This window comes from Corapipo altera, unplaced genomic scaffold (assembly GCF_003945725.1).
Source record: "Corapipo altera isolate COAL_440 unplaced genomic scaffold, ASM394572v1 218, whole genome shotgun sequence".
NCBI classification, from domain to species: Eukaryota; Metazoa; Chordata; class Aves; order Passeriformes; family Pipridae; genus Corapipo; species Corapipo altera.
The window spans coordinates 157,096-167,974 of NW_020885072.1; the positions used below are offsets into that span (position 1 = coordinate 157,096).

At 64.8% G+C, this 10,879-nt stretch overlaps 1 protein-coding gene across 4 annotated transcripts in view; it reads left to right on the forward strand.

The window, feature by feature from the left end:
• Nucleotides 1–32: 32 nt before the first annotated feature.
• SYT7 (synaptotagmin 7) overlaps nt 33–10,879 on the forward strand; it is a 26,273-nt gene continuing 15,426 nt past the window's right edge. For all 4 annotated transcript variants that reach the window (XM_027669207.1, XM_027669209.1, XM_027669208.1 and 1 more), the window contains exon 1: nt 33–109. In XM_027669207.1, the coding sequence (XP_027525008.1) occupies nt 79–109 (31 nt within the window). In that variant the 5' untranslated portion in view covers nt 33–78. The remainder of the gene's footprint in view (nt 110–10,879) is intronic.

The following is a 10,879-nucleotide window of genomic DNA, read 5'->3' on the forward strand; positions in this document are numbered from 1 at the left end:
GTCTGATGAGCCGCGGCCCCGCCGCACCGGGCAGCCGCCGCCCCGCCGCCCCGCCGCGCCCCGCCGCCGCCCGCCACCATGTACCTGCACCCGGAGGCTGCCGGCGCAGGTGAGCCCCGCGGGGAGCCGGCAATGGGGGGACGGGGACGCGCAGGACGCGGGGGACACGCGGCGCGGGGGGGAAGGGGGGACGCTGCCCCGGTGCCCCCCCACCTCCGGGGCGCCTCGCCGTGAGTTCGGTAGTTTGGGGAGAAAGTCGTTGTCGCCGGCGTGGTCGCGCTGCGGAGGGGCCGGGGCCACCGGCACCCCCCGGCCGGCGACATCGCGACACCCCCCGGGGAGTCGCCGGCCCCCCGAAAAATCCGGGGTGAGCCTTCAGCCCCGCTGGGTGCCGGCACCCAGATAGCATCCAGGCATCGGCTCATCCCTCCGATCCTCGTCCTGCAGAGCTGCCGAAGCCCTGGAAATCACCTCTGAACGCCCCCCCCCCCCCGGGGGCTGCACCCCCTCCCCTGCCCCCCGGGTGAGCCCCAAATCCCGCCGGGTGCCGACATCCAGACAAACACCCAGGGATCAGCCCATCCCTCTGCTCCTCATCCTGCAGAGCTGCTGGAGCCCCGGATACCCCTCACCGGGGACCCCCCAACACCCGGGGCAGCACCCCGCTCCCCAGACCCCCAACAAACCCCCCGGCCCCCGGGTGAGCCCCAAATCCCGCCGGGTGCCGGCATCCAGGGATCAGCACATCCCCTCCGTCCTTCTCGGGGTCCCCCATCCCCGTCCTGCTGCGCCTCTGGAATGACACCGGGACACGCGGGGGTGGGCGGCTGGGGAAGGGGCTTCCTCCGGCGCGGATTTGCTGAGCTCATGCTCCGAAAGCACCGGGCGGCCCCGCACCGGGAAATCTGGGACGCCGGCGGGGAGGTTTTGGGGGGTGTGGAGGCACAGGGATGCTGCCGGAGCGCTGCGGATCCCCGGGGCCTGGCAGCCGTCCCCGGCCGTGTCCCGGGGCCCGGGGAGCGGGCAGAAGGACGGCGTGTCCTGCGGTGGCGGGGCCGCGGGGACAGCGGGGACGGCGGGCGGGAGCTGCAGGTGCCAGGCCTGCGGGAGCCGCCGGCTCGGGATAGCGCGGGGCACCGTCCCCCGCGGCGGGTGACAGCGTCACCGGCGCTCGGCGGCTCCGGCCGGGCTGCCTTCGAGGGCAACTTCCCGCCCGGCCGCGGGCTCAGCGCTCCCGCCGGGAGCGGCTCCGGCCGCGTGACCCCGCAGGGATGCCCGGAGCGCGGCACGGCTCGGCTCGGCCCAAGGTCACCCGGCGGGTCGGTGGCAGAGAGGGGCCGCCGGGCTGTCCCCGCCGGCGGCGCCGCTCTTCCCTCCCCGTGCCCGGCGTTTGCTCCCGGTTACTCCCCCTCCAAACTTCGCACCTGCCCCCGGTTCGTCCCCCTCGTCCCTGCCCCGCGTCCCCATCGGTGGCCAGCGGGACACCGACGGCTGCCCGTGCCACCGCTGACACTTCTTGGCAGCCTGGAAGCTTCAGAGGCTGAGCTTTGAGCCGCGGGATTTGGGGGGACAGACCCACGTCCCCTCTCCCCAAATCCCGTGCTCCCTGGCTGCTGGGGCTCCCGTCACGTGGGAGTTTTCCCACGTCACCGGCGGCGGTGGCTGTGCCGTGGCGCCTGGAGCCGTGGGGGGCTCTGGTGGGGCTGGGGGTGCACACACCTGTGCCAGCACCCGACCCCCTTTCCCGGGTTTTCCCGGATTTTATCGCCCGTGTCCGCAGTGCCCGGGGGGGTCCCGGCTTTGTTCCCCACCAGTGGAGGTTGGGAGGGTGCCTGTGGCTCACACCCCCGCGGGATTTGGGATTTGCCACATCCCGCCTGTTGTGCCCCCAAATCCCTGCCCGAGGCGGCACCAGCCTCGTCCTCCTCGTCCCCTGCTCCGTGTGACCGTGAGGGGACGGTGGCTGTGACCCCCAGCGCTGGCTGCGTTTCATGGCGGGGGGAGAAGACACAATGGGGAAATTCGGGAAACTTTGGTGCCCAGGAGGAAAGGGGGTGTGGGGGGGGGACGTGGAACTCGGAGGTGTTGCTGGGGGTGTCTGGTTTTGGGGTCGGAGACGCCCGAGGGAGTCTGGGCTGGGCTGGCGAGGGGTGTTGGGAATTAGGACCGAACCGAGGCACTTCCCAAAGCGGCTCCCGCCAGCTGGGGAGATTTTCTGGGAGGTCACAGAGGGCTGTGCTGCTGGGGGACAGTCCCCCGCGTCGGGAGCGCCGTGCCCGAGAGATTGGGGCGGCCACAAAGGTGCCCTCTGTGCCACAGGGACAATGTGCCCCTCGCCGCCCACGCCGGCTTTGGGAACACCGGGAAGCTCCTTCCCCTCCCCTGCAAGGCCAGACCCCCCGTCCATCCCTGTCCCCGCTGCTGGCACCAACTCTCCCCTTGGAGGGGGAGAGGCTGCACCTCAAGTGCTCCAAGCAGGTGCCGGGGGGCCCTGCTCCCGCTGTCCCCATCCTTCCCGGCTGGAATGATTCCGAGCAGAGCCGCGCGGCGGCTGGAGGTGGTGAATCAATAACCAGGCAGCTGCCTGTTTTCCCCCCGCGCCGTCTCGGGGGATGGATGGATGGGTGGATGGGTGGATGGAGTGATGGATGGATGGATGGATGGAGAGCTCTACGTGCTCGTGCGGCTCTGGGATCACATCCCCGATGCCCGGGGCTGGGATAAGAGCCGGCTTCCAAACTGGAACACCCCGAGGTGGGAGGCTGGGAGGATGATGAGGAAGCGTGACAGGCGGGAAGGCAGACAAAGAGCGGAGGGCCGGCCCTGCCGGGAGCCAGGCACCTGCTGCAGCCACGCGTCCCGGCACGGGCACGGCGCTGGAGCTCCAGGTCCTCCCCCGGAGCCCCATCCTGCTGGGATTTGGGCTTCACCTCCCTGCCAGCCCCTCTGCTCCAGCAGTTCGGAGCATCCCCCGCGGCCTCATCCCCTCCCTTTGTTCCCCCCGGCAGCTCCATCCCGTTTTCCGTGGCACTGGGGTGTCCGTGCAGATTCTGAGCCCCCCAGGGCAGCTCAGAATTCCTTCCTTCCCACCAATTCCGAGCTTTTCATCCTCCCCGCACCCGTAGGATCCCACACAGTGACGTGTCCCAGGACCCCGTGCACGGCTTGGGAACAACAAGGACTGGGGGTGGGTCACGGCCCGGCTGGGAGGTCTCACCGATCCCCCCTCTCCCCGATTCCAAGGAACAGGAGAGGAGCTGGAGGCGGCTTTTCCAGCGCCTGATCTCGCGGCTTTTCCGCCTGCCTGGGAAGGGAGGGGGGGAGCGGGGAATGAAGACAGATGCAGATAATATCGCTGCCACCCCCCGGCCCCCGGGGGCTCGGCTACGATATCCATTATACATGGATTCGGGGAGGGAAGGGCTCCCGCAGAGCCGCCGGAGCGCGGGAACAACGAGCAGAGCGACAGCGTGGAGATGGGGGATGGATCCCCCCGCTGCCATCGGGGGGCTCGGGGGGGTGCGTGGGGCCAGCTCGGGCTTGGGGGGCAGCGGGCTGGGAGGTGCCAGGGGGAACGTCCCACATCCCTGGGGTGCCAGCCTGGCCGTGGCACAGGGATGCTCCGAGCCCTCCCGGGAGCTCGGGGGGCCCTCCCGGCACCCCGACCCTTCCCGGTGTTCCCGGCTGCGGGAGGGAGGGAGGGAGAGGGTCACCTTGGGGGGAGTTAATGAGGTTTGAAGGGAAGCGGCCGGTCGTGCCGGCGGATGCGGAGCCGGCGCGGTGGCCGAGGGATGGCACGGAACAGCTTCCCAGATCCCGGCCTTCCCAGGGGGGCACGGCGTCAGAATGCACCCTGGGGTCTCCGGGTATCCATGGAAAGAGGTGTGACCCCTCTGGATGGGCCTGTGGGACACTGGTGGCTGCAGGGGGTGATGTGTCCTGTCCCCACTCCCCCATGGATGACCATCCCTGCTTCCCATGGATGACCATCTCCTCTCCCCATGGATGACCACCCCTGCTCCCCACAGACGACCATCCCCGTGTATTCCTGGAGGATGCAGGCCCGGGATCAGGCTCTGCTGGAGGTTTTCCACTAGCCCCACCTGGATGACTATCCTTCCTCCCCATGGATGACCATCCCTGTGTATCCCTGGAGGATGCAGCCCTGGCATCAGGCTCTGCTTGAGGTTTTCCACCAGCTCCACCTCCCCCAGGCACCTTCCCACCCCTGTGTCCCCAGGCCTCCCTCTGGAGCCTTCCTTGGCCCTTCATTCCCTTCCTCTTCCTCCTCTCTCCTCCCCCTGAGCTGCACTTCTCCATCTTTCCATGTGTTCCCTTCCAACCTTCCTCTTCCTCCCCCAGCACTGCCAGCTCCCTGATTTGGGGGCTGTGGCATCCCCCCATCACTGAGCTCCCTGCGGGAATTCTGTCCCCACGGTCCCAGATGGATCCCACATGACATAACTGGGGGGCACTTCCCTGGAGGGAATTGGAACTGGGAAGCAGGCAGGGATCCAATGGGATTGGGATGGGCTGCACGGAGGCTGCTCCCTCCTGTCCCCCGGGAGCCTCTGGCTCTCTGCCTTCCCTCTCTCCCGCTGTCACCCGAAGGGCTCGGGAATGATGGAGAGCCCAGGGGCGGGAGGCTAAGTGGTGACGGCGCGGAGCTGGCAGTGCCACTCGGGATGAGAGCCCAGCCTGCTCCTCCGTGCCCGCTGCCGGAGCCAGGACACCATTCTGTGCCTGGAAAAGTGGAGCTGGAGGCGCATCCAGCCCCAGATTCCTGGGGGCTCCACGGCTCATTCGGGGGCAGGGATTACACGGAGCACCAGCCTCACCGAGGGAAGAGCGGCATCCTGTTGGGAGCAGGGATTGGAATGGGGAAGGCGGTGGATGGAAACCATGGGAGCAGAAGGGGCTTGGGGGTCCGGGTGCTCCTCGGGAAGAGGGACACAGTGGGGACCGAGAGGCAGAGAAACCACACGGCTCTCTCCGGAAATCCTCAGCCAAAAATAGCCCAGCTCCGGGAAAGGAGCACATTCCCTTGCCAGATTCCCCCTCCATCCCCACTTCCTGCCTGCGGTGGCCGTGGAGGGGGGACAGGTGGCACCAGAGCCAGAGGGAACAATCCCTGTCCATCAGCAGGTTGGGATAGGGAACGTGATGCCACGCAGATGGAGCAGCGCGGTGTTCTGGGCCGGTGTTCCCGGTGTTCTGGGCTGGTGTTCCCGGTGTTTTAGGCCAGTGTTCCCGGTGTTCTGGGCCGGTGTTCCCGGTGTTCTGGGCTGGTGTTCCCGGTGTTCTGGGCTGATATTCCCGGTGTTCTGGGCCGGTGTTCCTGGTGTTTTAGGCCGGTGTTCCCAGTGTTTTAGGCCGGTGTTCCTGGTGTTTTGGGCTGGTGTTCCCAGTGTTCTGGGCCGGTGTTCCCGGTGTTCTGGGCCGGTGCTCCCCGTGGACCGGGAATGGTGCTGGTGGGCTCTGCCGAGTGAAGCCCCCCGGGCCCGGCAGCTCGGCGTGGGGGAGGCAGAGCCGGAGGGATTGACAGCTCCGGGGGATGGCCAGATGGCTGGATGGAGAACAGATGTGTACGAGGGACGGATGGATGCCGAGATTGATGGATGTGTCGGAGAGGGGGACGCACGGATAGACAGACAGACGCACAGATGGAGAGCAGACGGGCGTGCCCGCCCCTCTCACCCTGGGACGCCGCTCCTCTCCCGGAGCCTCATCCCGGGATCCTGCTGGGACAGCGGGATGGCCGTGGGGCTCCTGATGATCCCTCATGTCCACAGAGCCCCTGGGAGCATCTGGGCAGGTGCCACGTCCAGACCCAGCTGTCCCAGCCCTTCACTGAGCCTGGATCAAAACATTCCCAAAATGCCCATCAGGCTGTTTCCAGGGGTGGCAACAAAGCCTCTCCTCCCTTTGGGTTTTTCATGTGCCTCAGCCACTCTGTGTCCATCCCTTCTCCCTCTACCTGCGCCGAGGGCTTGGATTCCACCTGCCTGTTGTTCCCACCGGGATCCTGCCCCGTGCCCACCCTCCTCACTCCCGGGATCCTGCACAGGAGCGAAAGCTGCAAATTCACAGCTTTTCAGCTGCATCCTAAAAATAAGAGGTTTGGGAAATATCGAGCAAATGAGTGGGAGGATGAGAAGAGGAGGAATTAATGGCCTGGTGCCAGGAAAATGGCATCTGGGAAGCCCCGGCGTGACAACGTGGCCACCTCATATCGGCCTCGTGGCCACCTCATTCCCAGCCTCGTGGCCACCTCATTCCCAGTCTCATGGCCCTCATTGCCAGTCTCGTGGCCCTCGATCCCAGCGGCACGAGGGGATGCCGATCCAGGCAGGATCCCTTCCCATCCACCATCCTGCTCCCAGTGCCCCCGTCCGGGCTCAGCGGCGCATCCCGACCCTGGCGAAACGTTGGGAGGGGGGGATGTGCCGCTCTCTTGGCACCTTCTCCCACTCCCCTTTTCCCGGGAACGTGTTTCCGCTGCCGGTTTGGCAGGGCTGGATGCCCGTGTGGCAGCAGCTTGGCACATGGAGACGTTTTTCCTTGTGGAGCTGCCGGCTTTGATCGCCGCTTCCAGGGAGCTCAGCGGGAGCCGGGGCTGGGGAGGCTCCCACGGCTTTGATTCCCTCCCCAGGGGACTTTGCGTCGATGGATTTCACCACTGGACATGGGAGGGTGGGGCTGGGATATCGAGAAGCTGCCAGGGAGATGTTCTATCCATAGAACCTGGGAATTCTGGGATCTGCACCCAAAAGCACGGCCCTGAGGGCCCAGGCAGGGACATCCCGATGGGACACCTGTGGAGAGGTCGGTTCCAGCCCTGGTGCTGCAGCTTTTTCCCACTGCTCATCCAAAGCCTTTGTCTCTCCATGAAGGTGTTTTCCAGCCTCTCCATGCTGTGCAGGAGCTTTCAGTCGGGATCCCTCCCTGGATGCCCCTGGAGGGGGTTTTGCTCTCCTGGCACTGCTCCGGGGCCATGGGCTTTGGTTGGGGGCCATGGGGCATCCCTTGGATGGGGCTGGATGCTGGGATGGGCACAGGGACACAGGGAATCAGGGCAGGGAAATGGCCGCAGATGTCTTGGATTGTGAGGGTCTCACCATGCTGGAGAGGAGTGTGCATGGGGCCACTGAGAGAACAGGGACACTGGGGTGCACAGGGACACTGGGATGTACAGGGACACTGGGATGCAGAGGGACACTGGGATGCACAGGGACACCGGGATGCAGAGGGACACCGGGATACACAGGGACACTGGGATGTACAGGGACACTGGGATGCACAGGGACACTGGGATGCTCAGGGACACTGGGATGCAGAAGGACACTGGGATGCTCAGGGACACTGGGATGTACAGGGACACTGGGATGCAGAGGGACACTGGGATGTACAGGGACACTGGGATGCTCAGGGACACTGGGATGCTCAGGGACACTGGGATGTACAGGGACACTGGGATGCACAGGGACACTGGGATGCAGAGGGACACTGGGATGCACGGGGACACTGGGATGCACAGGGGCACTGGGATGCTCAGGGACACTGGGATGTACAGGGACACTGGGATGTACAGGGACACTGGGATGCAGAGGGACACTGGGATGCAGAGGGACACTGGGATGCTCAGGGACACTGGGATGTACAGGGAGATTGGGATGCACAGGGACACTGGGATGCAGAGGGACACTGGGATGCACAGGGACACTGGGATGCTCAGGGACACTGGGATGCAGAGGGACACTGGGATGCAGAGGGACACTGGGATGCTCAGGGACAGTGGGATGCTCAGGGACACTGGGGTGCTCAAAGCCCCCGAGATGCTCAGGGTCACCAAGTTGCCCAGGGCCACACAAACCCAAAGCCATTGGATGCACAGGGCCACAGAGATGCTCAGAGCCACCAAAATTCCCAAAGCTACCAAGGTGCCCAGGACTGCCAAGGCTCCCAAAGCCACCAAGATTCCCAAGGTCACCAAGGTGCCCAGGGCCACCAGGATGCTCAAAGCCACTGAGTCGAGGCCGGAGCTCCAGGAGGAGGATCTGGGCGTGGCTGGGACCCCCCTGGGTGTCCCCAGCCCGTGCTGTCAGCACAGGGGTGCCCAGCCGTGCCACAGCCCCCCTCCCACCACCCCGGCACGTTCCCGATCCATCGGCATCGGCGGCTCTCATCTCCTCTGGGTGGATCTCTGGCTTACACACCGCTCCGGAGGGCTAATCCCTCTTGGATCTCGGCGCCTCTCCTTGTGCCGGGGTCGGGTTTGAAGTGTTTCCTCACACCCACAAAGGCCTCACACCCACAAAGGCCGGAGCTTGCTCCTGCTCCAGAGGCAGCTAATCCCGAACCTGTGGGAGCGGCGGATAAAGGAGGACGGGCACGTGGCAGCAGGCTGGGATCACAGCCACCATCCCCGGCTCCCAAATATCCCCCGTCTCCCACTCCAGGGTGCAGGGTGTGGGCACGGGGGCGTGGGAGGGTCTCCTGCTTGGCCAAGAGGTGTGTGTGGGAAGGGATCCACCGTGGAGACCCTCTCCATGCATCCAGGACCCTCTTCCAGTGGCACCGTGACCCTCTTTCCTGGCACAGGGACCGTCTCAGCACAGGGACCCTCTCCCTGCATCCAGAACCGTCTCCCCCTGGAACAGGGAGCCTCTCCCCCCGCACAGCCGGCTCCTGCTCCCGCAGCTCCACACAAATCCGCCACTGGAGAGCCTCGGCATTAGCGAGGCAGGTAATCCCCTCATCGATAACCGGCTGGAAAAGTGGAATTATATCCCGTCAAGTGGCATTGAATCCTGATGAAAGAGCCGCAGGGATGTTCCACCCCCTTCCCAGCCTCCGCGGTGCTCTTCCAGCACGTGGGACGGGACAGGGAGACCCAACCCCTTGGAGGGGGACGTGGGATCTCCGTCTCATGGACACCCCCCTCGCTGTGCCCGTGGGACGAGGCAGGACCGGCGAAGGGCAGGTGGGATGTGGGATTTGGGATTTGGGGGTGTGGACCCCCCAGTCCCACCCGGCCGTCTCCCTGCTCCCGGTTGGATCTGCGCTGGCAGCCTGGGAAATTTATGGAAGGAGAGACAGCGGCGGTGTAAACAAGCGCCGCGTTGTCACCTTGTCACCCCCTCCCGGGGCTGACGCTGCGGTGCCGCGCAGCTCCCCGTACTCCCCCTGCACCCACCCGCCCCGTGGCATTCCTGTTCCAAGCATTCCAAGCGGCGCGGATACCCCACACCGCGCCCCAGGGCTGGGGACGCTCCGGGAGCTCCGAGCGGCTCCGGTTCTTTAATTAACCAGGCGCTAATTGCCTGGAAAACGAGCCATTGAAGTCCTGCTGAGGGCGGCAGCAGTCGGGGGGCTGGAATGGCCCCCCCGGCCTGGGGACACGGCTGATGGATGTGCATTCCCACCGGGAAGGGCTGGAACCCCCCCTGGACGCAGGGACGGCACTGGAATCTCTCCCCCAACCTGGGAACACAGCTGAGGGATCCATGTTTCCACCGGGAAGGGCTGGAACACCCCCCGGGGAACACCCCCAGCCAGATTCCTGCTGGTATATCCACCAGGATCACCAGGTGATGCCAGGCTTGGGCGTGTGGTGGCACCTCGGCTCCAGGAATTTGGCCCCTGTAACCCACTAATATCCCTCTCCATGATGGCTTCTTTTCCTCTCCTTCTCCTCTGATTCCCTCTCTGCAGATTAATTTGGGGATGAACTTGACCCCGCAGGGAGAGAAGGGTTTGTGGAAGCTCCGGGATAAGCCAGAGGGGTCACCGTGTTCCCAGGTCGGATCAGAGTGTGCCAAGAGGGCTGAGGCAGCATTTGGGGGGGTCACCCCCGATCCCAGTAAGCCCATGTCCCACTTGAACTGGTCGGGATCCCAAGGAGGGGGTCCCAAGCCCTTCCCGCCAGATCCAGCTCTTTCCATTCCCCCAGCAGCTTATCCAGCCGGGGTTTATAAATGTTTGAAATTAAGGGCTGGTCCCAAATTCCCTCCTAGGCAACAGTTGCTATGTGAGTTTTATACACAGGCTCCTCGTGATCCGGGAGTGATGGAGGAGCTGCCTTTGGATGGAGGGAGTGCTGGTGGGACCCCCAACCCTGTTCCCTAAATCCCCCCCAGGATCCCACCCTTATCCCACCCTCATCCCACCACCCTCAGCTAATCCTGAATGGATTTCTATAAAACTCCTCTTTGTGGCCACCATCCCCTTTCCTCCTTTTCATGCCGAGGTGGGGGGCTGTGGGTGCTTTTCCAAGTGCAGGGGCGGGGGGTGGATTCCAGAATCCCAATCCATTCTCCCGGTCCCCTCTGACTCACCCAGGCCCCGGAGCCGCCGGCAAAATCTGCTACAATAACAAAGGTCTGCGGGCGAATTAATTATTAACAATTATTGTTTAATATTTATACCGCAGCACAGCTCCCGCCGCCGCTTCCCGACTCCATGGACGGCCCCCATCCCAGTGGGATGTGAGGCGTCCACAGGGATGTCGTGCCGAGGTCCTACCTGGAATTAAGGCTGAGCCGGTTTGGGGGTCCCGCTGGACCCCCCCCCCCGAGCCACCTTAGATCCATGATCATCCTCCCACAGTTCCAGGGCCATTCCACAGGCTGGGAGCAGGGATATGATGTGCTGGATGCAGTGGAGTGGTCTCCATCCGTTTGTGGGGTCCCCAGGGTTGTCCCCACGGGAGATGCTGCTGCTTGGGGCGAATCCGTGTGGGACTGGCTGAGCCAAAGGGGGAATCTTGACCGGGGGGTGGATGCAGGGCACGGATCCAGGGATGAAACTGGGGGTGCTTGTCTGGAGGAGAGGGAAGAGGAAGAGGAAGAGGAAGAGGAAGAGGAAGAGGAAGAGGAAG